Here is a 27,735-nt window from a genome sequence, read left to right on the forward strand (position 1 = left end):
GTAAATTAGATTAGCCACTGCCTTTTGCTGGCAATCTTTGCTAGAAACACTGGAAGCATTCAGTTTATGCATTTTGAAAAGAAAAATAAAAGATCCAACCCACTGTAAAACCGGCTCTGAAATGTAGTTCCCTTAGACATCTTTTGTCCGCTGGTTCCCCCCTGACAAAAGAGATAATCAGCATATACCAGTTCACTCTGCAGAGAAACAGTTACATAATCTCTAGCAGATCTGCTTCATTAAATCAGAGAGGACAAAAGGAAGAAGAGGAAAAGTCTGACACGGGAGAAAAATAAGGGAAAAAAAAATAAAATTAATTGCCTCGTCTTCAAAATTCGGCAATTCAAATTCGGCACACTGCCAGAAGGACCGCATAGCTGCGCCACCCGCCCCGCTCATCCACGACTCCCAAAACCCCGCAGTCAGCACTGCGTCTTCAGCAAGCTCCGATTCGCAGCGGGGTGCGACCAGCCAGCGAGAAGCCAGCAACGGGACCGAGATCGGGCACCGCGGGTGCCTGCAGAGCCGCGAGCTGCCAGCGGCAGCGCTCGCCGACAGCATTTGGGTCAGATCTATGGACAGAGACCCTGTGCTCTAGCTCAGGGAGGGCATCCCACCCGCCCGCACCGCCGTCAGGCATCAGGTCCTTTCTCAGTGTTCTGCCAGACCAAGCCGAGCGTTCCCAGCTCCCTGGTCTACAGAGAAAGGCTCCCTCTGTTCCTCCCTTTCCCTTCTCCCCCAGCCTCGCGCCGCTCTCACACAACGGGTGGCTCAGGGCATCCTCCTCAGCACCGAGCTCGGCGGACCCACGGCATCCACGTACCGGCTGACCCCAGCCCACCCCTCCATGAGGCTTCCACCTGCCTTCCTCATCCCGTACTGCCGCCCGGCCGCGAACCCCGCGCCCGCAGACCGCTGCCGGTTGCTGGCGCACGCGCGCACGAGCCCACGAGCCCAGACTGGAGGAGGAGTGCGCTTGCGCCGGGAACACCGAGGATAGGTTCGCGGGCTGGCAGCAGGGTGCGCGTGCGCGGGTTTCGGGTTCGCTCTGGAGGAAGGAGGGAGCGGGCGGGCGGTGCCGGTGAGCAAAGGACCGAGAGCGGCTGAGGCGGTGAGTTGCTCTGGGCCCGTGCCCCGCGCGGTGGTGGGCCGCCGCCTCATCCGCTTGGGATAGAGCCACTGCTTAGCGTCTTGCCAGGCAAAAACAGCCAAGGAGGGAGCATGGAGCGAGCCCGCGGCACTTGTGCCTCGCAGCGGTTTTGCCCCGCGGCGGGGCAGGAGGGCCCCAGAGGGTGCCTGTACGCGGTGGGGTAGGGGAGACACGGCATGATTCAGGCTGGCTGCCGCCTCTGTGCCTCGGTAGGGCCCGGGGAGTGACCGGGCAGCCGGGGACGAGACAGTGCCGGGCGTGGGGACGCGTGACATGTGGGAATAGGAGCGCCGGGAGGGTCTGGATAAAGCGGCCGTGGCGGCTTTGGGGGGGGCTATTTAGAGCTTGCCGGGCTCGAAGGTGACCCTTGGAAGATCTCCGACCAGGTAAGGGGAGCTTTAACGGTTCTGGTATCGATCGCAAAGACAGACTGACCGGCAGAATGTACAATCTTTCGGGGCTGCCCCGCGTATCTCAAGATTGCAAAAGCACAATACCCGTTTGAGATAACTAGTAGGTGGAAGTTTGGAAATTACATGCCATCTTGAAGTTGCTTAACATTCCTGCGGTAATTTTGATATTAGTTTCTGCTGAAGTCCGTAGAAATATGCCTGTTTTCACAAACTTGTTTAGATACACTTTGTGCAAATAACAAACATGCGGTCAGTTTTACAGTTCTCTCTTTGATTCCTTGTGTCTTTCTGATAGTGTGAAACAACAACAAGAAGATTGTGGTATCTACATCAAGAGGATTTGATACTGTTGCCCATTTGACTTCTGATTTGGTAAAACACACTTTGTAATGGCTCTGTTAAGGATACTAAAACTGCTAGAGTTCTGGTGGCCTTAGTGGAAGAGGTTCCATAGCCTACAGGGTAGTTGCAGAGAAATAGTGACCAAGAAAATTTTAAAATCATTTTTATACTTTTTTTTTTTTTTTTGGCTGGTATTATGTAATGTTACTATTTAACTGAAGTCAGGTTGGTTAGCCTCTCTTTCTCACCTGATTCTTCAAAAAAGATAAAAAAAAAGTCTCATAAGCACTTTCTCTAATTTGTACATAATGTGCCTTGTCTCTGATACGGATTTAAAGGTGCAGTATCATGGTTATGAAAGCATCAGTAGAAGATGATGATTCAGGATGGGAACTTGGTATGCCTGACAGAATGGAAAAGAGTAATACAAGCTGGGTAGATATAACACAGGATTTTGAAGAAGCTTGTAGAGGTGAGTTGTACTGCTGTGTTCTGAGAAGACTTGGAATCGTCCTTTGGAGGACTAAGTATAGTTTTTTGAGGTGTTTTAAGTAATAGTTTGGCTCAGGTTCAAACTACAGATGAATGGAGTACATTGGTTCTGTGTTTCCATAGACCTTCCTGTGTAAGTTAACAGTGACGTTGAAAATATCGGAAGAACCTCACCTTGCTTACTTTTCCAGGTTACATAAGTGTCTTTTTCTTGTTGTGTTTTTTCATCTTATGTACTTTTGCACCGGTTTTTATCTTTGCTTTTCTTTTTTTTTTTTCTTGCAATCTCTTCTGCCAAATGGAAACCTCATTCTTCCATGCATAATCAACACTGTTTTCTCCTGTACGTTTTCTGATCTTAGTGATCTACTGTTTGTGTACCTACAAAACACATCTAAAGCCTTCATTAAAAGTAAAGAGGAAAAGCAAGGTTTTCAGTAAACTTCCCTGGAAAAAAATCTGACTTCTGCATGAAGAAGCACAGAAAACTGTTGTTCTGTGTTCCAGGCTATTCAAATGCTACTAGGTAATTCTAAAACCCCTTTAACTGTTGGAATAGCAGAGAGAGACGAGCTAAAACTGAGGAACTTAGACTTGCAGTCTTGAAAGAGCTTTTAAGTGAAAGCAAATGAAGGCAGAGTAGTAATACCTGGTTTATGTCCCACACCTTGTTCTCTATTGGGATAAGACAGTTTGTGAGTGACAGGTGTGTCCTGGAAGAGTTGAACTAAAAGAATGACTTTAATTGCTTATCCTGTTCTCTTTCTTTGTAGAACTGAAATTAGGAGAACTGCTTCATGACAAGCTGTAAGTATGCCTGTGGGATAGTTCTGATTTTTAGATAGGGTTAGTGCCAGTATGTAAATATTTACTAATAAGTCATGCAGTATCAACTAAGCTTTTTTAAACTTTTACCTTAAATAAAACTGTTGAAGTATTTATAATATCATTTGTCTTCAGCAGTAGGTACAGAATGCACTTGTTAACATGCTGAACATTTCTTATTGTGCCAGTATTATATTTTCAGTTAATCAGTGTAGTTTAGAAGTTGGTAACACATATTATGATCAGTGGTGTTGACACTTTTGAGCTATTTTATTTGGACATGCTTAAAAAAAAAAAAATGCCAGAAAGACTTTAAGATTTTAAATCTGATTGCTTTAAATGTCACTAACAAGTTTAGGATAAAAATCAGTATGCTTTAAAATAACTCTTAAATGACATGCTAAAATGGAAATAGAGAGCTCTACAGATTAAGAAAAAATATATTAAAAAAAAGCATGTGATAAAGTCTTTCTGAATTCATTAAAACATGATGCAAGATTAACATACCTTAAAGATAAAATTGTTCAGCCACATGAGTCTTCTGAATAAGAAAAATTGAATGAGAAAAAAGTGCTTATTTAGTAGAATGGTTGGAATTGGAAGGGACCTTAAAGATCACTTATTTCCCACCTCACTGCCATGGGCAAAGACACCTTCCCCGGGCAGGGACACCTTCCACTACACCAGGTTGCTTAAAACTCTGTCTAACCTGGCCTTGATCACTACAAGGGATGGGTCAGCCATAACTTCTCTGGACAACCTGTGCCAGTTTTAGGAATAATAGATCAATAAACAGGATCACACTGTTAAATTATTACAAATTAATAACTACAATTATTAAATTACAAGGCGCAGTACAAGATGCTGTACCTGTTTCGGGGCAGTCCCAAGCACAGCTACAGGCTGGGCAGAGAATGGATTGAAAACAGCCCTGAGGAAGGACTTAAGGGTGTTGAGCCAGCAGTGTGTGCTTGCAGCCCAGAAAGCCAGCTGTGTCCTGGGCTGCATCAAAAGGAGTGTGATCAGCAGGCTGAGGGAGGTGATCCTGCCCCTCTGCTCTGGTGAAACCCCACCTGCAGTACTTCATTCAGCTTTGGGGCCCTCAACACAAGAGGGACATGGGCCTGCTTGAGCTAGCCCAGAAGTGGGCTATGAAGATGCTCAGACGGCTGGAGCACCTCTGCCATGGAGACAGACTGAGAGAGCTGGGCTTGTTCAGCCTGCAAGAGAGACCTTAGAGCAGCTTTTGCATACCTAAAGGGGGCCTACAGGAAATCTGAGAAGGCACTTTTTACAAGGATCTGTAGTGACAGGACACTGGGGAATGGCTTTAAACTGAAAGAGGGCAGGTTTAGATCTGATAATAGGAAGAAGCTTTTTACTGTGAGAGTGGTGAGACGCTGACACAGGCTGCCCAGAGAAGTTGTTGCTGCCCCATCCCTGAAAGTGTTCAAGGCCAGGTTGGATAGGGCTTTGAGCAACCTGGTCCAAAGAAAAGTGTCCCTGCCCATGGCAGGAGGGCTGGAACTAGGTGATCTTTAATAACCCTTCCAACCAAAATCATTCTATGAAATACAAGCCTGCTTAAAAATGTATGCAGGAATGTCACCAAGTAGTTACTTAGTAGAATCAAATCAGAGTTTTGAGGTATAATTTTATGCATGAGAGCATTTCAGATCAAATATGCTTTTCTGAGTTAGAATTCGTACATGTGCAATAACTTTTTTTTTATAATAGATGCTCATGTAGAAGTTTGGATCAATATTACATGTACCAAAAGCATACAGTTTGCATTTATATCCTTTCCGTCTGTAGGCCAGTCTTTCATGTGGCTCTCCTGCGGCTTTTATGCCATTACTACAAGTGATTCATTGTCACATGCTGGGTTTTTTTTCTATCAGTTTTCTTAACATGCCCATTTTAAACAAAGTTGGTATATTCAGTGTATCTTATTGTCAGTCTATGTCATCACTAGTTTGTGGGAGACATACCTTGCTTGGGTTTATGGATGTAGTATAATAAAAACCAGGTTGTCCATATAGTATCAGTTTGTTATCTTAAAGGTCACTTAACATGTTATGTCATTGAGGTGTATAGAAACGTGTGCATAGCTTTAGTAGTGGGATATTTGGCTCAGGACTGATTTTCAATTTTCAAAAAATGCTGAGTTTTTGTGTAGCCATCTGGTTTTTTTACTTGGAGAGATCCTCAAATTCATGAAAATCATGATCTCTGAAGATTAGTAGTGATGTTCAGATGCCTTTCTTTATTGTCTGTAGCCAGGATACAGTGTGCTCAGTTTGTTGACATAGGTTCTTTTACACTGTTTTATAAAGACTGTCTTGTATACAGTAACTTCATTCAGAACATATTTTTATTGGTGTTTTAGTTTTGGTCTTTTTGAAGCCATGTCTGCCATAGAAATGATGGATCCCAAGATGGATGCTGGTATGATTGGGAACCAAGTGAATAGGAAGGTTCTTAACTTTGAGCAAGCTATTAAGGTTTGTGTGACTTCTCTGATTTTGATGACACTATTTGTAAAAGTGTGATACAGTTTTGTTAAATGGCAGTTAAGCACAATTCAGCATAATTAGCGTTTCCAATCTTTACTTAAAATTAGTTTTTTCTTCTTTAATTTAGATAGCTAAGTAAGAAATAGCTTGTGATATTTACCTCTTTTCTCACTCACATTATCATAATGATGCTAACTCTTCCAGTGAAAAGTACTGTGAAATTGGGTGGTATCAATAGCTCAGATAAATACATTTCAGAAATGTTTTTTTCAAGTTACCTTCTGCCTCCCCAAATGTGTCTTTTTTTATGAAGATGTATCAGTTAGTTCCTCTTTAAGCTGGATGAAAACCAGCTTCCTTACAAAAGCTGGAAATTTACGTTTTATGAGACATAGTGGTTCAGTAGCCTTGAAGAGAAGCTGGCTAATTTAACGTTGTTAGTAATGCTTAACTATTGATACACAGTCAAGATAAATTGGTGAAGGGATGTTGAAAGACTTTGTTATTTTGGAAAAAATAATGCATTCACAAAAGGAAAAATATTTTTTATTGTGGATCTTGTTTTGAATGGACTAAGAGAACTTTGTCTAAAATATTGGTCATCTAAGTCATGAGAATGCATGCAGAGTTGCAAACGCTGGACAAATAAAATGAAAGCAATAGGGTTGCTGCTGCCTTGGTCCATACCTTGAAGGCAATAAATCTACAAATATCTGCGGTGTAAAACTCAGTCTTAAAAGAATAGGTCCTATATATTATTCCTTGTTCAATCTTTATTATGATTATACATACTGTTTTGTAATTTAAGTGTTGACCATTAACTGGCTTTGAACTTTTATTTGCTACTTGCAAATCAGAAGTTTTATTTTAGCTTTCTCTTTGGATATCTTTATATTTGGTCAGTGTTCAACACGATGGGAAAGCAAAGTTTTTTCAGAATTTGAGGTACGTTATGAAGTTGATCAGTAAAGATAATGGTGTACAAATCTTAAGTCTGAACTGAATTATAAAGTCCTTTTTGGCTTTACAAATAATAACTTGTATTTTGCCTTTAAACTTCTATAGTCTTAAGGTTTTTTTTTTTTTTCTTTATTTTCTAAGGATGGCACCATTAAAATAAAGGATCTCACTTCACCTGAGCTGGTAGGAATAATGGATACATGTTTTTGCTGTTTGGTAAGCATTTCCAGCTCTTAGCATTAAATTATTTTCCTTACAAAATATAATCCTTTAATCCAGTGTAAAAAATGAAAAAAACAGTAGAACTCAAGAGAAAAGACTGACCAAGCAGAAAATACATACTTAGTATTTTAATTGCCCTGTAGATATTTACGTTGGCTATTATAAGATGCATAATTTTAGTTTTGGGGTTTTCTATTACAAGAAATCATTATGGAAGAGAACTGGTAGCATTTTTAATTCTGTAAAAAAGTTTTACAATATGTGGGTTTTAAATGTATGCTGTCTGACTGCCTGCTGTATATTGGTGTTTGAATGTGTTGAAAAGTGAGTGTGCAGTAACCTACAGCACTCTTGCTCATTTCTGTGCAGCCAGTATTGACTGAGCTTACAGAGGAATTTTGAAGAAAAAAAGACAATATCTAAATCCATTCAGAAAAGGAATAAGCAAATTATCAGTTATTTGTTAATTGTGATTATTTTCTATGTATGTCTTAATTTCCTCCAGTAAATTACACAGATTATTTTCAAGTACTGTTTAAAATCACATCAATAAAATTACTTTAAAAAAAGAAAAAATCAACCAGTATTTAAAATTAGTTTAGTCCAAAAAGGTATGTAAAGGTCAGTGTGTATTTGATATGGTGTAACATAATTCATCTTCTCCCCCACTGCCCCATACTGACCCTTTTTGAAACAGATCAGTGGTCATTAAGAATCTGATCCTACCATGTTTTAAGCTGTTTCAAGATAGAAATTATTGTTTAAATTACTGAAGCTTTCCCTGTAGCTTAAAGCAGCATGAAAGTAAGAGAGGATCATGAAAAGAAGCTACAAGTTGTAGAAGAGAACATGCAGAATGTTCCTGAGTTTTTTCATAGCCAGTTGCATTTTTCATTCTGCATTTGTATAGAAGAAGCTTATAATTCTGTAGGTTTCTTAGTGTCATGTCTAAGTCACTGAGATTAGACCTGAACTGTGTGAAAGAGGTTCATCCAACATAGAATTTCATACTGTCGGAAGGTTTAGTAACTTACTGCCTGCCACAGCTAGCAGATGGACAAAGGCTGTGAGACCTTTTCTTGCCCTTTTTTTGCTAGGTGGAAGGTTGTCATGTTAGGGACTTCCTTAATGACTTACTGAAGCACAGTGAGATGGGAAAAGAATGGAGATATAACAATGAGGACTTGGCTTTCATGAGTAAAACATTTAATTTCATTTTCTTTTCCCTAGATAACCTGGTTAGAGGGACATTCATTGGCACAGACAGTATTTACTTGCCTTTATATTCATAATCCAGACTTCATAGAAGATCCTGCTATGAAGGCTTTTGCTCTAGGGATCCTAAAAATCTGTGACATTGCCAGAGAAAAAGTTAACAAAGCAGCTGTTTTTGAGGAGGTATGTGTTACAGTGGATGTATATGTAATGTTATACATAGCTCCATAATGCAAAAAACAATATATTGCAAAACAATATATTAGAGAAATTTGTTGCAGTTTGATTGAGTACTCTAGGAGCAGCAGTACATCTTCCTAAAAGTATTAGACGTATCTCTTTAAAATGCAGTTCTCTTCAGTGAAGGTATTTCATAATATTTCCTGTAATTCACTTGAATATTGGAGTCACAAATATTTTACTAAAGAAGCGATTCAAGTCTTGTGGCTAACCATTTGAAATCAGTGTTATTTGTGGTTTTCTTCCTGTTTAATTTTTTATTTTCCTACTTCAGATAGTCATGATTGACTTTTGTCTGAAATGTTCATCCAGCAGTGGAATCAGAGTCTGGGTTTCTGTGCTTAGACCAATTTTTGTTTCCTATGATCTTGGACAAGTCAGTTCTTACTGACTGTATGTAAAATTGATTAAACAGTATTTCGCATCCATAGTTCTTGTAACATTTTGATAGGGTGGGACTTGATGAAAATGTGAAGGGCATACTGGTATTGAGAATTTATTTAGAAAATAATTACCCCAAGCTGGATTTGGAGAGGAATGTCACCCAAACCACAGATATACTTAGTTGTGCAGAAGAAAACCAAACTTTTATACGTGGTGTAGTTAAACAAAAACACGTGAAACAAATCAAACAAAAAAGGCAACAAGAACACAACCCCCCAAAAAAACTAAACTGAACAAAAAGAAATCCCCAAATCCCAATTTGAAAATGTAGCTACTACTGTTTATATTTCACTACATATTGCTGCTTTGGTTTTTATTTTTTAGGAAGATTTTCAGTCAATGACTTACGGATTTAAAATGGCCAACAGTGTAACAGATCTTAGAGTTACAGGTACAGTTTGTGCTTTCTGTGTATCTATCTCTCTCTTTTGAACATGTTGGTTACACTCACACAAACCTAGTGAATTGTTAGAAATCTGATCTTACGTTTTATATTAGTCTTGTGAAAATTGGTGGTTTCGTAAAAAGACGTGTCAATTATTTTTCCTAGAAGAAAATATTCAGTTGTTCTTTTTAAATGCCTGAGAAGTGGAACGAGTGCTTTTAGATGTGCCCACCACTTGGCTGGGCATGAGCTCATCCAGGACTGAGAGAGACATGCACCACTGAGAAAGTGCATTGCTTAAATTCTTGTCTGCCTCACTATTTGTTTTGATCTAAACAGATAGCTTTTAAGGGAAAAGAAATCTAGTAGTTCTAAAGCTATGAATATGTATGTTGTTAGGTACATATGTAAGTGTATATGTTGGCCTTTTGTTGCATTATTTTTAATAAATGAGCTTTCTACTGAATTATTTTTAGAAAAATTGTGAAACTTTAGCTTTGGATCAGTAAGTCCAATGTAAGTTTTTGGATTTGTCTATTGTTGTAAGACATCCCTACCATTCCTCACAAGAATATTTTTTTGTGTTGTGTTTGGGTAGTGGGTATGCAAAGCACTAAAACTTGATTACCCCTGAATACTTTTCTCACCTAAGTGATGCAGGTGTACCTAGGAACGCTTTTCAGCTTTTAATTGTACTGTGACTTTTACAGGTATGCTAAAAGATGTAGAAGATGACATGCAAAGACGAGTGAAGGTATTTTTCTCATGTTCGCTTAGTCAGTTACACTTCAAGTATATTTAACATAGAGAGGGAGCTGGATTATGAAGAATGGGGCAGGTTCGTGTCACTAAATGGTGGGGTTTTTTTGAAGAATTTCTGTAATGCTGGTAGTTTGCCTGCTAGCTAAAGATGCTGAAGTCTTCAGACCTTGCTAAGCTCTTTAATAGTTGCTTCACCTACTAGTAGGTGAAATCATGATGTAGAATGTAACACTGGGCTGGGCACAGAAAGTATGTATTTCACTTCTGGCTATTATGCAAGTATGCTGTGTGATGTTAAAGTCACTTACTCTACTTTTACCACAACTGACAATATAAAATGTTCATATAATTTCCTTGTCTATTTGCAAAGTGGGCTGAGATAGGTCTCATTACTATAGGAGAATCTTGGATCATTCAAGAACCTAGATTATATATTAAGAAGTTTTGAACTTCAGAACTGATTTTTAGTATTATTTAAGAGATGAATGTTCTGAAGTGGGTAAAGGGATTTTCAGTAGCTTACCTTTGCAATTTTAAAAAAATATTTGAAATTCCTTTACCTTCCAGAGCACTCGAAGTCGACAAGGAGAAGAGAGAGATCCAGAAGTTGAACTTGAAGTAATTAATTGTTTACCTTTGTTATGGATTTCATGGATTAGTCCATCATTGCCTTTAATCAGTAACAGCTTGTGAGAATATGTGTCACCAGTGTTGCTGCATTAAACATGGCCCTGAACAAATCCTAGGCTAGCCGATAGGCTTTTATGCTTTGAAGAGGTACAGTTCTGGGTTTATTCTAAGGGCAGAATAATGATGCTGCTGCAGATTTGCCATTCATGCACCTGCCTCTCAAGAAAAAGCCATTAGCAAGGCAGGTGGTCCTATCTGTCCTGTACCTTCTTCCCTCTGTCTCTTCCCAGCAGCTTTTACTGCTGCTGGCAGCATCCCTGTCAAGAAGAAAGTAGGAAAAGTGAGTGAAAGCAGTGTTAACTCCTTCCAGAAGAAGTGATAATTGATGGAGTTGACGAGGCTGATTTAGAAGGGTGTGGGTTTCCTTTCCCAGTAATGTAATTTTCTTCAGAAGTTACTTTTAACAGAGAGCCTCAGGAAAAATGAGAGAAAATCAGCTTAATAATTTGTGATTGTTCACCTAAGATGAGATTTGAATGGCATTTGCATAGGAGGTAGCTGTACAGCCAATGGTTGTGCTTTACCTAAAGTATCTTAGTGGTTTTTGTGTTAGTGCTTTTCTGACAGCAGTAGAGGTTTCTTCTATAAATTATATAATTTTTCTTTAGAATCGTACTAGATGCCATGTTTTTGAGATGAGAGAGCATGCTTCAGTAAGTCTGTAGATTTTCTTTTTTTTTTTTTAATAACTTTAAGGATTTAATGTGTACTGCTTAATAATTTGCAGTATGTTTTTATTACAGCATCAACAGTGCTTAGCTGTGTTCAGCAGAGTCAAATTTACCCGGGTACTACTGACTGTTCTAATAGCATTTACCAAAAAAGAGGTACGTTAATTTGGTCTTTGTGTTCACATTGTGATCCTGTGAAATCCACATTTTTCATTTTCTGTGGTCAAACAATTATTCTGTAGATCTGAATTGATGTTGCTGTTAAGTAAATCATTACAGTGGCAACCATGGAGTTTTAGTTCATTTTTTTAAAAAACATAGGGAAGGCTAGTTGCTGATATTATTGTGGCATTGCAGAGAAATATAATACTTATTCTAGAACACTGATAGAAAAATATTTGAGTTTTGGATTACTGTTTTCACACACATAAACAAACCTTTTCTTTCTTGAGTTCAGTCTGTTTCTGTGGGGTTAGTTTACATGAGGCAATGTTTTGTCCAAGTCTAGAGAATTGTTAGCTTTTCCTTCTGACGTCGTGTGGAATTCATATCTAGACTTCTTTGGTCTGAGAAGCAGAATATAACAGCTTTCCAAGCAGGCAGTTTGCCTGCCTTTTTGCATATAAGGTTTCCCATTTGTTGAGGGGGGGAAAGAAGGAACCGCATGTTTTAGTGCAAAGGACTGGAATTACACATCACATAAAACAAAGCTTTTTGTTTGAATAGTTTTTTCTTCAGACAAGGATCTATCACTTATTGTTATTTCCATTTGCATAGAGAAATAAACAGGTTTCTTAAGTGGCATGGTTTGTTTTTTTTTTTTTGCTGTTGGAGCAGCCACTAACTGTATAGTTTAAAAGACCTTGATTAAATGAAAGTTTGGTGCAAGTATTTATCATTGATAAACATCAGTGTTGAGGAAAAAGTGATTGAGAGTAGTTGCATTCTGCACTAGTTATATCACAAATCAAACTGACACAGAAGTGATCTACATTGATGTACAACCAAATTCTGTGCTAACTACTATCAATTAATTATCTGTGCCAAAATCAGATTATCTCAGTGTTGCTGAAGTATGATTAAGTTATTTATATCATGGTTACATTGATTTGAATTAGATATGCTTAGCAGCTTCTTCTTTTGGTAGATGTGTGGATGCTATGGTATGTGAACATATATTATGCAGAGCTACAGGTTTTGTTCAGCTTCTATGAGATCTTCAGAGGGTTTTAAGCAATTTTTTTTTCTCAAGTCAAGCTTCAGTTTGACTTGAGATTTCAAATATTTGTAGTTCCATCAGGCATTTTTATTCCAGTATCTTTAAAACAAGATTTTAGTTTTTATAGAGAGCTATTTTAAATGGTACTTCGTTTGCTAACAGATTTGGATTCACAGGATGTCAGAAGATAACAGCAGAATATGAATCAGGATTGCTGATGGACATCTGGTATATTCTAATTTTATATAGTGATTTAACTTCAGTTGATAGGTTGTATTATGTCTGTGTTCTCAAGAATTCTGTCTTTTCTAATGATAGATTTTAATTTATTTTTTTTTTTTTTTTTCTCCTCTCTGCAGTTTAGACTTCTGTCCTACATAGCAGAAGGGTTACGTGAGGTTTTTTTTACACTCCCCTCAAATCAAAAGTAGAGGACTTGCGTGTAGTATATACTAGACTTTCAGCTGTAGTTCTTGTTAAGGCTCATCTTACATAGCGAAAAATACAGTGTTAAATGTATGTATACATAGGTAAAATATCAAGAACATGTTATTGCACAAAAATCTGGTTTGGTCATTGGTTTGGTTTTTGGTGGTGCGTTTTTGTTTTGTTTTGGGGTTTTTTTTTCCAGACCTGGTTGTGCACAAACATTAGAATCCTAATACTTTTTGGTTTTCCTCATTCTAGCATTAATTCTATAGTCAAAATATGTAGATTCATAATACGAATAACTGTTACTTGCCTTTCAGACGAGTGCAGTTGCAGAAGCTCAGAAATTAATGACTCAGGCAGCAGACTTGCTTTCTGCCATCCAGAATTCATTGCATCATGGTATCCAGGCACAGAATGATACCACTAAAGGAGGTACATATCAAATTTTACCTTTTTTTTTCTTTCTTAAATACGTTGTTTTGATATTTTTTTTTAAATACAGATACTAAAAGTTTATCGTTACTCACTTTGAACTAATACTTTTTATACAACCTGTTAGATTTGCATTGTTTGATCTTAATTTTATTTCACTATGGTTCTTATGAAATTAATGCTGTCACTTCAAAGCCAGAGGTAATGTGAACTTTAGATTACATGCATTGCACTTGAATCATTATATATACCATTTTGAAATAGGAAACACCACCTCACTGTCTGTACAAGTATACACTGAGGTGCTGAAGGCTGGGGTTTTTTTATTTAGTAATCATTGTCTCAGTTGGGTAGTTAGTGTCTCTGGGAAGTTAACTGTCAGCTACAAAATACCTTCTTGCTGTTTAATTTATATTATACTTTCAGTTTTGAAGTGAGTTCTGCAAACAGCTTATCTGGAGAATTTTTCTCTCTCTCATTTTCTCTCCCTTCCTCCTTCAATAGATCATCCTATTATGATGGGCTTTGAGCCCCTTGTTAATCAGAGACTGCTGCCACCAACTTTTCCCCGATATGCAAAAATAATTAAAAGGGAAGAAATGGTCCATTATTTCTCCAAACTAATAGACCGAATAAAAGCTGTATGTGAGGTAGTCAACCTGACTAATTTGCACTGTATACTGGTAAGCATGAATATTTCTTACTTACAGCAAAAAATAAGATCTCAAAGTGTAACTTGTAAAAAAAATCTTTCCATATATACATACTGTTTCTCATTGGAGAAGAAAGTGGGCTGTATGTATGTATCTTTTGGTAATTCTCATTTTTGTGTGCAATTTTTTTTTTTTTTTTTTCCAGATTCAGTAAGCAGTAATCTGCATATGTACCTGTTACACAAGATTACACTTCATACATGTTTGTTTAAGTATGAAATTCCTTGAATAAGCATAAAGTTAAGCGCCTCCTAATGCTTTTTTGCTTAAGTGATGTTATTCTCAATTACTGCCTATATTTATAAAAAGACACTTAAGTGCTTGAAATACTCTTTACCATGCAAATGTTCCCTGACTAAAAGCCAGTTACATCAGAAGATCAACTAGAATCTTTTGCTTTCCTATTTCCTGTTAAATTAATTAAAGTAGTGTTAGCTTGAAGCTTCTGGTACCAGATAAATACAAAAGTTTTGTAATATACCTGTTTCAGTTACACCGTGATGTTAACAGTATCTTTTTTTCTGTATTATTATCCTTCTAAATGGTGCATCTGAAGAAGAAAATTCAGAAGCTTTTTGTACTGTTAAATAACAAGTGGTTTAAGAAAAAACAGATTTTACCTTCATAGCATGTTCTCATTTGTTCAAATTATTCATGCTTTTTTTTTTTTTCAGAAGTTGTGTAAGCTATGTTATCTGAATGTATACATGTTTGTGTATACAAAATACAGGTGTATTTACATAATTACATATATATAAAAAATGCAAATCCATGCATTTGCAGTTTCAGTCCATCCATTATTATATGTATAATAACATAAGTACGTGTGTATATATAAAAAATCTGGCATATTGACATGAATTGTCTTTTTTTCTCCCTAAATGTAAATTAGGACTTTTTCTGTGAGTTTAGTGAGCAATCACCATGTGTTCTTTCAAGATCCTTGTTACAGGCAAGTCCTAATATATGTCTTTGAGTAAAATACTTATACATCTGTTACAAATATGGATTCATCTTATTTTTTCAAATATTATCTGTGTATCAGTAATATATAGTAAATAATTTTCTGGAGATATGTAAATATTAGGTATATGGAGACATGTTCTGATGTAATTTTTTAAAGCACTTGAATACTGTTGTTTAGATAATGTTAATACATGCTAATTAAAGCAGAAGGTGTTAAAAGTTTTTTCTCTGCCATAAGGCTGGGCTTGTACACATATTTTTATGCTGTTCTCCTTATGCTGTCTCAGTTTGGGGCTGGGCATCTTCCCTGTTTCAACTGAATTTCATGTATAGGCTGCTTCTATCACTGTAACAGTAAAACTGATGGCTAGAGCAGAACAGACTATTACTTTTCTTCTCACTGCTTTGCTTAACTTTGAAAGCATATTGTATATTCCTGAACTGAGAATAAATACCTCCCTGTAGGAGATTTTTATTTGACTATGGTGTCCCAGGATGTCAGAACTTCTTTACATTTGATCCCAATTAAACCACATATGAAGCCAATTAAATGTAACTATTGGCAAGTAAAATGTTTGGTCTGGCTTTCCACTACATGTGTTTGTGCATGGCAGCAGAGCTTCTTTCCCAGCTGCTGAAGAACCATGCAAGAAAGGGACATGGCACTTATGGAGGAAAGTGGAATCAGCATCAGACATAACCAGTGAAAGTAGTAGTATATACAGGGGTAGGAAAAAGTCTACATTAGTCTGAAGATCTACCTTTATCTGCTTCCAGGGAAACCACATAACTTATTTTGTTAATCTTCAGAAACATCTGTCTAATAAATCATCTTTAAAGTCCAAGAAATAAAATCTTTTCACCTGCACTGTCTTATGCAAATAATAGAGCTGTATTTTGTGTCATGGGAACACCACAGAAGTGACGGATCTTAATATGCCTCTGTTTCTGTCTGTAGCTTTGTACCTATCTGAGCCATTTTAATTCTTAAAGCAATCTTACAGGTTTCTAATAGAATACAGGTGCCATAAGAGCTTTCTGTGTGTAATTTCTGAAGCATTACTTTTAACTTAAAGCATGTTTCTAAAAACACATTTTCACTTTCAGACAACTTTTCTGGTGGATAACAAGAAGGTGTTTGGCACACATCTCATGCAAGACATGGTAAAAGATGCTTTAAGATCTTTTGTCAGTCCTCCAGTACTTTCTCCAAAGTAAGTGGATCTTGAGTTTAGTTGCATGTGTTTACATGTCTGAAAAAATATTTCTGCTGACAAAAGCAAGGACAGACATACAAAGAGCATGTATGTTTTGTACTTAGTGTGTATATATGTATTAGTGCTTGCGATTTGCTGTTGCTACGCTCGTGTTTCTTTTTTAATTTTGTGCTATGTAGACTGACATTTATGAACATATCTGTGTATGTGGACATTTTCCTTTTAGGTGTTGTCTTTATAATAGTCACCAGGCGAAGGACTACATTGATTCCTTTGTGACACATTGCGTTCGGGTAAGCATTCATTCCAATTGCAGCGTGTTTATGCGTATGTGAGAACTTCCAAGGTTTATGTTTGAAAATGAGACTAATTTCTTTAGACACCTGAAATGAAGGCAAAATTATAGAAACTGGCCATCTTAGAATGGTAATGCTTTTTATAAGCCAGTGTAATTTTTGTTGTTTCTTTCCTGTACTATGCTTCCAGACTTTTCACTAACATTAAAAATGTGCTTTATTAAAAATCTGCACCTACTACCTCTCTACAGGGTAGTTTCATGTCACAAAACAAATGCATAGCGCTGGTAAAAACAGAATTATTTTTACACTCTCTCCAGTTTAAAAAATTTAAAAATTGGTTTAGAAGATTCAGTTATTAAGAGACACAATGAAAATGTAAGAGAATCATAGAACTATTTAGGTTTAAGAGACCCTTAAGGTCATCAAGTCCAACCATTAACCCAGCACTGCCAAGCTCACCTCTAAACCATATCTCTAAGCACCACATCTACAGTCTTCTAAATACTGTCAGGGTTGGTGACTCAACCACTTCCCTGGGCAGCCTGTTCCAATGATTGACAACCCTTTCAGTGACGAAATATTTCCTAATATCCAGTCTAAATCTCCGCTGGCACAGCCTGAGGCCATTACCTCTTGTCCTATCACTTATAATTTTGGAAAAGAGACCAGAAACCTCCTGGCTTCATCTTCCTTTCAGGTAGTTGTAGAGAGTGATAAGGTCCCCCCTGAGCCTTCTCTTCTCTAGACTAAAAAACCCCAGTTCCATCAGCTGTTTCTCACAGGACTTGTGCTGCAGACCCTTTACCAGCTTCATTGCCCTTCTCTGGACCTGCTCCAACACTTCAATGTCTCTCTTGTAGTGAGGGGCCCAGAACTGAACAGAGGATTTGAGGTGCAGCCTCACCAATGCTGAGTAGTCCTGCTGGCTAATACAGGTCACTTGGACACATGAACTTAGGCATAAGAAATCTCCCTCTCATCACAGCCATTCGCTTCTGAATTAGATTACTAAAGGATGCTCTCTCAATATTGTTTACTTGTGTACAGAGAAACGGGCGCTTCTTGTATCACTCCAGAGAGCTTGCTTGCCTGCTAGCTTGCACTCCGTAGGGAGCCTTAAGGAACCTACCTCCTTATATGGATGTATAGAACAGATGTCTAAATAGATATTATAGTACTCCTCCTGCAGTTTTCAAAGTTGTATTGAAAATTTAAAACTATCCTTTTTTTCTTTCAGCCATTCTGTAGTCTGATTCAAATCCATGGACACAATAGAGCTCGTCAGAGAGATAAACTAGGTCACATTCTTGAGGAATTTGCTACCCTTCAAGATGAGGTAATGTCCTAGGCAGCAGGCCTGCAAAGTTTTCTTTCCAGGTATATTCCTACCAGAGTTGAGCATGTGGTAGTAGATTCTAGATGAATGAATCAACTCCTTGGTCCTAAAATCTTTAGGACAAGGATTCCTAAAATGCATCCCAGGAAGTCTGTAGGTTTCATCCGAAGACTTTTTAGGTCTCTTGGACAAATGAATTACATTTTAAGATTAATTTTATGTAATCCCACTGCTTGTAGTCTCTATCCTGTTTATAACTGTCAGTCTGCAAGATGTAACCAGGGTGAGATCGATGAGCTGTGTTTATCTTTTATTTACCTTTGAAAATTCAGTCTTGCAGCTATGTAACATGTAAACTGAAAAATTTTGTAACTGTTTCAAAATATATGTGTAAAATAATAACTCAAAAATGTGCTCTGATTCTGAACATTTCACAAGAATGGGGAGTGAAATATTCTAGGGAAAGGTATATTTTCACTTGCCGGAAATGTATTTCTTCAGCAGTGAAAGGCATGAAATAATTAAATATTTTCCAAGATGTGTGTGCTAAGGAGAACAGTTAAGGAACTTGGAGGGTGGTGGTGGAGGGGATGAGATAATTTGTGCTTCAGCTTCTCTCAAGGTGATTTTGTTGAGAGTTTGTTGCAGTCCTGCAGCTGAGACACTGTTTTTTCACTTTGTAGCAGGTTATATGGATTGATTTGTTCATGACTACTGGTAACCTTTCAACTGGGGGACTTAATGTCTTCCATATAACTACTTTTGAAGGCTTAATGTCTTCCATATAACTACTTTTGAAGGCTAAGCTGGTCTTAGCAATGGTGGGCCACTGTGTGTCTTGCATGTTAAGCTTATAAATTTTTCAATTTTAGATTTTTCAATGCAGGTAGTTTTGTTTTGGGTTTGGTTTTTGTTGTTGTTTGTTTTTTCTTCAGGTAATTATTGCTGGTATAGCAAAATGAATAAAAGCTTGAACTAGATTGAGTTTCAGTGTTAATGTGAATGCTAACAATTTATATATAAATACTTTTTAAAAAATGAAATTTAAAAAAGCTATTATTGCTGTGATATCATTATGCAGAGCAGCATTTTTATTTCTCTGTGCAGCGGAATTTACTTATGTGAATAGCTTTCCTGTTTTCTGACAGCTCCAGACTGTATAGGTGGCAATATCTGTAAAAACGTATTTCTGTCTCATAATAGGGAGTGTGGCTTCACTGACCCAATTTGTATTCAGATTTTTATTTCTGGCAGAACTTGGATGCTGTTTCAGTTAAATGCACTTCCTCCTGTATCTCTTACTTTGCTCTCTTTTTCAATAGGCAGAGAAAGTAGATGCAGCACTCCATAGTATGCTACTGAAGCAGGAACCACAAAGGCAACATTTGGCTTGCTTGGGCACGTGGGTCCTATATCATAACCTTCGTATTATGATACAGTATCTTCTGAGTGGATTTGAGTTGGAACTTTACAGTATGCATGAATATTACTACATATATTGGTAAGAGGATGCTTGCTTTGACAGCTGTTGGTGAAGGGGTGTTCCCACAGAGCTGCAAATATTGAAAGGAGGGACTTCAACTATGATTTCTTTTAATCTTGCTCTACACGGTATTTAGTTTACTTATTCATAAAATTACAAGTGGTGGGAAAAAAAAAATCTGTTGGTCTCTTTTCTAGACTTACTAAGTAGTGTACCTGTTTTCTTCCCTGAAAGGGTAACTCGCTGTCATGTAGCTTTTTAAAATTGTCTTCTAATGACAGTGAATGAAAAATATGGTGATTTTTTCAGACAAGAAAATGCAGGATGAAAGCAATTCCCTTTATTCTTTTCTGATTTTGCAGTACAAAGATCAATAGTCTTGTTGCTCTCTAGTATTTTGAAAAAGATCTTCAGAGTTGTGACTTCAATCTGAAGGTTGACTACATAAAAATAATGTTTTTATCCTGTGAGCAGATTTGAAGAGACATCTGCCTGTAGTGAAAATGACTGCACTATGTAGATTCAAAATACTCTTTATTTTTTGCACTTCTGTTCACATTACTTTTGTAGTTGATTACTTGATCCAAAAGATAAATGGTGGTTTATGTCTGATTCAGCATTAAAAATTTGATGTTGAACTTTCCTATGTTAAGGGTTCTGTACTTTGCTGGTTTTGGATGTGTGTTTCCTGTAAAGCTACCAATAAGCTCTTACTATATAAGCTGTAAGTGTTCTTTCTGAGAGATTAGACTGGTTCAAATGACTTGAACTTCATTATGTTTCTATGCTGTTTCATTAGTGGATTGACCATTAAGTGGGAAAATGAGCACTTCAGACAGTTAGCAGATGATGGCAATATTTTTTAGGTATACCTCAATAAGTAATACCAAGTTCTCTGTAAGACAGTATTTTTTACCTGCCTGTGTTTCCCCCCACCATTTTAATTAAAGCACTGTTAACGGGAGCAGTCATGTCAACTGCTTTATCTCCTTACTGTGAGAGAATAGAAGAAGGACAAATAGAAAAAAAGAGGAAATTTCTGACAGGGAACATGCAAATGAGATTCACATTTATTTCTCAGCAATTTTCATTCTGAATTATGACTTCTTATTAAGTATTATGTCTTCATGTGCTCCAGATCTGTAATTTCTAATTTTTTATCATTTTTTTTCCTCTTCCTTTTGATTTGAAGTCAGTCAAGAGATTGGACACTCTTCTGCTCACTAAGAAATCGCTCTTAAAGAATTCTTAAAGATTTCTTTTAAATCTTAAAGAATTGCATGGGTTCCTCAAAAAAGTAGTTCCTAACAAAATTAGAAAAGGTATGAACATAGTACCTTTTTTAAAAATGCTTCATTTGCTAGTGGAAGGAAGAATTCTAGAAAAAATCGATCTTATACAGGTTTTGAAATAATAAAAAGCTTAGACTTCACTTAGTGAATGCGTAAGAAACTCGCACGCCTTGAGCTGTGTCTTTGAATCTGTGTAATGTCTTATTTGAAAAGCGAACAACAGATCACAGACTGTTGATTTCAGACATGCAAAAGAGAGGTGTAAGTGCCCTAAAAGTTGTCTTCCACTGTTACTTCTTTGAGTACATGATGTGGCATTCAGTGAGCATGTGCGCATTATGAATACGTTTTTCACTGTAGTATGTAACACTACTTACTATTTTTACTGTAGGTATCTATCAGAGTTCCTGTATGCATGGTTGATGTCAACACTGAGCCGTGCTGACAGCTCTCAAATGGCAGAGGAGAGAATAATGGAGGAACAACAGAAAGGCCGTAGTAGTAAGAAAACAAAGAAGAAGAAAAAAGGTATCTGTGTGTAGAGTGTAACTTAGACTCTCATTTTTCCTCCGCCTTTATGCAGTCATGTAGAACTAAAATTCAGAATTTAAAGAGTCAACACTGATGTGGTTAGGAAAAATGTCATAAAGTTTATGAAGGCTGAATGTAAAACTTTTTTAGTTAAAAAGTCAGTGCCTGTGTAAGAGTTTCCCATTTATGTATTTACTTACTTTTAAATATGTCTTCAGGAAAAACCCAGTCTCATATATATTCACAGCTTCACCAGTTGTGTTATATGTTTGATCCTGTGAGATGTAATTAACAAGTCCAGAGGAATTACCTATACCTTTCCACAGTCTGTAATTCCTGTAGAATTGTTTTGTTTTTTTTCTGTGACTAGCTAGATTCAAAGACTAAGCTTTCTGTGTATTACTGTAATTTCTGTTTGGTTTCAGAAGGTATTAAAGCTGATATCACCAGCTTTAATAAATGGTTGTCACTGTTTTAAATGGTATCATTTTACAATGGTGAGTTGCCCTGTTTTAATTCAGTATTAGTACTGATTTGCAAAGCTCCTTTAGAAACTCACACTTTCTCTGGTGTACATGTGTAAGAGAAGATGAAAATTTCCCTTCCTATGCCATAGCAGTCTCTGTGATGAGAAATGCAAGCCTGCTACCTAAAAAGTGCACTCAAACCTTTTTGATACAGATTTAATACAGATTTGCCATGCCTAAGTGGCTACTAAGATTGTAGTATGTTGGAGTTAGCATTAACATTGCAGATAAACACCATGCAGAAGCTTGCTTCTGTTCTTTGCTCTTCCTTCTTCTTTGTGTGTTTATCCTTGTCCCCTTTTCAAGGGGAACAAACAATTAGATGTGATTACCTTAAGATCATATCAACTAAATTCCTTTGTTTCTCAAAATTTAAAAATTACTACTGTATTTTATACTTTTTAAAAAGGTGCCAAGTGTGGGGCAATTTGGCACTAGTTAAATGCTGGAAAGTAAAGGACAGCTTATTATCAGGATAAAAATCCTTTCTTATTAGGATAAAAATGCTTTAACCTTTTAGTGTCAAAGTTTAAAAAACAATCCATCAACTAAGCAAACAGGCCTCTCAACTTCAATCTTTAAATTCTATATTATTCTTAAGTGTTGTATAATAACACTAACTGTCTAGGCCAGCTTATTTCATGGATGTCAGTGTTGTGTTCACGTGACTCTTAAGATGTAGTGTAATGAGGAGCTAGGTGAGCAGAAATGCACATCCATGCATTTTATGCTTCAGTTTTCTTTATTTTGAAATCTAATTGAGAATTTTATATTTTTTGTAAAATTTTAAAGAATTGTTTCCATCTGAAATTATTGTATGTACTTATGTTGAATTAAAAAAAGAATTTTTGTGTGAAATTTGCAGTTCGCCCTCTCAGCAGAGAGATCACCATGAGTCAAGCATACCAAAATATGTGTGCCGGGATGTACAAGGTAATATGTTTGTGCTTGCTGAACACTGGCTTCAATTTTTTTTCTCTGTAATAAGTATCAAGCATGTGCTGTATGCCTTTTTTATTTTTACTGGGAATGGAAATTAAGTTCAGTTTTACAGTGTGATATGGTATATTTTCTACTATTTTTCTATCTTACCAGTTACAGCTAAACCAACTTTCATTTTGTTCACAGAAAAATACAACATAAAGCTAACACTTCTTTATATTTATCCATTCCTTTTTAGACAATGATTGCATTTGACATGGATGGCAAAGTAAGGAAACCTAAGTTTGAACTAGACAGTGAACAAGTTCGATATGAACACAGGTTTGCTCCATTCAACAGTGTTATAACACCACCACCAGTCCACTACTTGCAGTTTAAAGTGAGTATTCTTAAAATGTGGTGCCACTCACACTTTCGTAAGTAAGTCATTTACTCACCTGCTTTAGATGTTGTCATTGTAAAAAGAGCCTTTAATATCTCAAAGTTCGTATTGAAGCAGAAGCTAAAATGGCAAGAAGTTCTAGCTTTAGTTGTATGCAAGAAAAATCTATTGCTTTGAATTCTTTTGAAAATTAGACTCCTAGATATTTAAAAATTGGTCTGATCTGGTGGTTTGAGATGCTTGTGTTGGTTTGCATGAAAATATGATCTCTTGGAAGCCTGTTCTCAGACTTTTTGGCTGCAGTTCATATAGCAGCATGTTTCTATTACTACAGCAAGCAAACAGGAAAAGGAAACTAAAGTAATTTTGAGTATTAAGTAACATAAGTGTTGGTTGGAAAAGACCTTTAGAGGCTTGTCTTGTCCACTCTCATCCTTGAAGCAGCATTACAGATCACGTCAGCTGTGTCTTTGTCTAGCCAAGTCTGAAAAAAATCAAAGGATGGAGATTCTCCAACCCTTTTGAATAACCTGATCCAGTTACTTTTCTGGTCCATTTAGTCTGAGGATAACCAGATTGAGAGCGACATTACTCACCTGTTTTCCAAATATCCAGTCTGAATTACCCAAGCTGCAGTTTATCACCTTTCCCCCCATGTTCTTTTGTCTGCTGTTAACAAGAAGCATTTGCCTTCTGACAGCTCTGTAACTATCTTTCAAGTAGTTGTGGTCTGCTATTAAGATTACCCACCAGCATTCTGGTCTGTTGACCTCTCCTTGTGGGTCATAGAATAGTTAGGGTTGGAAAGGACCTTAAGATCATCCAGTTCCAACCCCCCTGCCATGGGCAGGGACACCCCACACTAAACCATGCCACCCAAGGCCTCATCCAACCTGGCCTTGAACACCGCCAAGGATGGAGCATTCACAACCTCCCTGGGCAACCCATTCCAGTGCCTCACCACCCTAACAGTAAAGAATTTCTTCCTTATATCCAATCTAAACTTCCCCTGTTTAAGTTTGAACCGGTTACCCCTTGTCCTCTCACTACAGTCCCTGATGAAGTCCCTCCCCAGCATCCTTGTAGGCCCCCTTCAGATACTGGAAGGCTGCTGTGAGGTCTCCACGCAGCCTTCTCTTCTCCAGGCTGAACAGCCCCAACCTTCTCACCCTGTCTTCATACGGGAGGTGCTCCAGTCCCCTGATCATCTTCATGGCCCTCCTCTGGACTTGTTCCAACAGTTCCATGTCCTTTTTATGTTGAGGACACCAGAACTGCACACAATACTCCAAGTGAGGTCTCACGAGAGCAGAGTACAGGGGCAGGATCACCTCCTTCGACCTGCTGGTCACGCTCCTTTTGATGCAGCCCAGGATACGGTTGGCTTTCTGGGCTGCGAGCACACACTGCCGGCTCATGGGTCATGTGCTCTAGACTCCTAGCCATCTCTGCATCTCAGCATCTTTCTTGACCTGAGTGGATCCAACACTGGATGCAGTATTTTGGATGTTACAGCACAAATATGGAGTATAGAATTATAACCTTCCTTGATCTGCTGGCCATACTCCTACTTCATAGTCCCATATGAGGCTTGTAGTTAGAGCACCTTGTTAGCTTGTGTTCAGCTTGGTGTTCACAGTAACTTTGCAACTCATCCAGCTGGTTATTAGCCTCTACTGATTTGTGGGGTGTTCTGCCTCAGGTGCAGAAGCTTGGGTGTTTCTTGTTGAACTTAGATTTCTGGTGGCCAGACTTTTGTTTTTACAGGTCTGTCTGAACTTAAATGGTGCTATTTTGTATGCCAGTCACTTTCCCTAATTTAATGCTACAAATATTTGTAGGGGAAATTAAGACAATCATGACTTTCTCCTTGTCATTGAGGGGTTTTTTATCCCTAAAGAAAAAAAAAGTTGCAAGTATCAAAATTGTGTAAAATTAACTGTTCATTCATTTGAACAGTTTCATTATCTTACTTGCTGTAAACTTAATTTGAGTAAATAATACTGTATACTTTTTTTTCTCTCCTGTTTTTTTCCTGCAATTTCACACCCTGATGCATGGCACTATTAAAGCAAATTAACAAGTTCTTCAGGAGATTGTTTTACAAAGAGTATGGGAAGTTTATTGTATTTTGTGGCACTATAATCAAGCACTGTATTGCTGCTTGGCTTTTGCCATTTTAAATGTTTTCAACTGAAGTATTCTTAAAATATTATTTAGATAACTCCTTTCTTCGATATCCTTAAGTATCTATGCTAAAATAAATTTGTTGGCAGCTGATTTTAATACACATATATATATTTCTGCAACATGCTAGGAAATGTCTGATTTAAATAAGTACAGCCCACCTCCTCAGTCATCGGATCTCTACATGGCAGCTAGCAAACACTTCCAGCAAGCTAAAATGATTCTTGAGAATATTGCTAATCCAGACTATGAGGTAAGACTGAAATATTAAATATTAAAATTTATGCTCATAGTAGAATAAATATTTGTTTTCAGCTGGATCTGCTTGGGATCCAAAATATACTTTGTCAAAATGCTGAGCAAAGCTGGGTGCTTTGATTAAGGAGTGGAGAGAGGAGAGTGATGGTGTCTTACACAATGGTCTGTTTCAGGTACATTAGATGACATAATCAAGGTTGTGCTCACTGTTCCAAAACCTTTCCCTGCTGAGTATCTTAAATAGTAGATAGCAACTTAGTTCCATCTTGCATGTTTCCTTCTGGTCCTGTTGTAAAAGTGTATCAGTTTTACCAGGAAGGTGACACATGCCTCCCTCACTTACTTGGAATCTAGTAGTTCAGATGTATTCCTGAGAGGTGGGAAAAATAGTTTTCAATGTCATCAGGCTGAAAAGAGGATTGTGTCTAGCACTTGCTTCCTGGAGCAGTTTTCTCAGCACTGGGCTGTAAACACAGTTAGGAATTTCTCCCTCTTTGTCCATCGCTTAAAAACTAGGTGTCTGTGACTGCATTTTGGAAAAAGAGGATGTTCATTCTGGTGCATCTCAGTGGGTTAAAAACAGTTATGGGATTAGGTTCTCCTGAGAATGTAGGAATCCTTGCCTGTTCCCTGGATCCCAGTTGCATTCACACACAAGTCATCTGATTGAGGCTCACCAGGGTAGTTATGAGTGTGCCCAAAAAAGCCACCAGTTTGATACTTGAGTTTCCCCTTCTCACTGTGTCATACTGTTGGGAGTAGATGCCTAAAGGCTGTTTAAACCTTTATTTGGATGAGTGCCTTGGAACTCGCCATAGCATGGAAAGCAGTGGTTTCTGTGGTCTGTTGAATTAAAAAAGTGAGTATTAAAATAAGCATTCCCTTTATTAAATTTCATTAATCCAGCTTTTATACTTAAAAGCAAATCCAAAATGTCTCTGATCTCTATTAAACTCATACTGTAAGAGGACTGTTGTAAAGCATGTAAACATTTGAGTATTATCTCTGAAATACTTCTGAGATCACATCTTTCACTTGAAAACTTATTGCTGTCTTGTGTTTAGGTCAATAGAATCCTGAAAGTTGCTAAACCCAATATTGTGGTCATGAAGCTGCTGGCAGGAGGCCACAAAAAGGACTCCAAGGTAAGAAAATGCCAGTTGAGTTGAACGTGAAATGTAGTGTTACACACAGTGTTACACACAGGTCTCTTACAGCTGAATGAACAGATTCAGGCCACAGTTACTCTTAACTCTTAAAAGAGTTGGGAAAGTAACAATCAGTTGTTCCCTTGGAAATAGTTTGATGCAGTTATATAAGTATGGAATACTCTCATTTCTAAATGTTTGGAAAAAAAATTGGGAAGTGCATGTGAGAGGACGTGCGAATACGGGCATTCTTCAAGAACGGGAAGAACACAGTGGGGAGAGTGCTAGTTATCAGGATTAGCAGGAGCCATGTGGGTCAGAGGGAAGAGAGGGCCTTCAGACTTCCTGCAGAAGGCTAACCATAGAATAATGAAGGAGCATACTGGAGAGGCACACCAGCAATCTACAGCTGTGTGCCCATTACTACTGGAGAATGATTGGCATACCCAGAACTGGGCTGGAATATTTTCCAGACATTAAAGAGCTAAGATTATTTTTTTCCCTTTTTTTTTTTATTTAATTTTTTTTTTCTTCTATCTGCAGGGTATCCCTCATTTAGAGCATTAAATTCAGTAGTACTGCTGTATGATGTTTTTAAATATCTTATTTCTAGGTTCCTCCAGAATTTGACTTCTCCCCTCATAAATATTTTCCTGTTGTGAAGCTTGTTTGAAAGACAAGAGAGTAGGATACCAACTACCAGACAGTAGGATATCTGAGCATAATCTATGTATCAGTTAACATCTGCAAGATGAAATATCTAGTACAGTATCCAGACTGAGGGGGATCTCCAGGATAGAAGTACTTTTACATGGAATATCTATACTCATCTGTTATGTGTTATGACAACTGCTGTTTAAAGTGGTTTGTATGAAGTTTATAGATGAAGCTGATTTTAATCAAATGCATTGTTGAAGAATGTTATATTTTAATTGATTTTATTACTGATTTATTCTTTTTAATTTTTTAATGAGCACTGACAAAGTGGTTGTTTAGGAATTTAGTAACATTTGGGACAGAGTAAAAATAATGCAGTAGAGGCTC

General features: G+C 37.5%; 1 protein-coding gene across 2 annotated transcripts; it reads left to right on the plus strand.

Moving 5' to 3' along the window:
- The first annotated feature begins 1,031 nt into the window (after positions 1-1,031).
- On the plus strand, positions 1,032-27,423 carry NAA35 (N-alpha-acetyltransferase 35, NatC auxiliary subunit). Of its 2 annotated transcripts, XM_080636721.1 has the most exons (24): positions 1,032-1,111; positions 1,859-1,935; positions 2,244-2,377; positions 3,171-3,204; positions 5,612-5,726; positions 6,840-6,914; positions 8,151-8,318; positions 9,144-9,210; positions 9,915-9,958; positions 10,534-10,584; positions 11,400-11,483; positions 13,296-13,410; positions 13,915-14,093; positions 15,016-15,075; positions 16,197-16,303; positions 16,533-16,599; positions 17,843-17,941; positions 19,264-19,442; positions 21,108-21,244; positions 22,640-22,707; positions 22,955-23,095; positions 25,416-25,538; positions 26,608-26,688; positions 27,305-27,376. In XM_080636721.1, exons 3-24 carry the CDS (start codon positions 2,254-2,256, stop codon positions 27,362-27,364), a joined length of 2,178 nt encoding a protein of 725 aa, XP_080492847.1. In that variant the 5' UTR covers positions 1,032-1,111; positions 1,859-1,935; positions 2,244-2,253; the 3' UTR covers positions 27,365-27,376. The 2 variants fall into 2 exon arrangements, with proteins under 2 accessions (XP_080492847.1, XP_080492848.1); XM_080636722.1 differs by lacking the exons at positions 1,032-1,111; positions 1,859-1,935 and having other exon boundaries at positions 2,316-2,377; positions 2,760-3,204; positions 27,305-27,423.
- Positions 27,424-27,735: the final 312 nt, after the last annotated feature.

This window comes from Psittacula echo (assembly GCF_963264785.1).
Source record: "Psittacula echo genome assembly, chromosome: Z".
NCBI lineage: Eukaryota > Metazoa > Chordata > Aves > Psittaciformes > Psittacidae > Psittacula > Psittacula echo.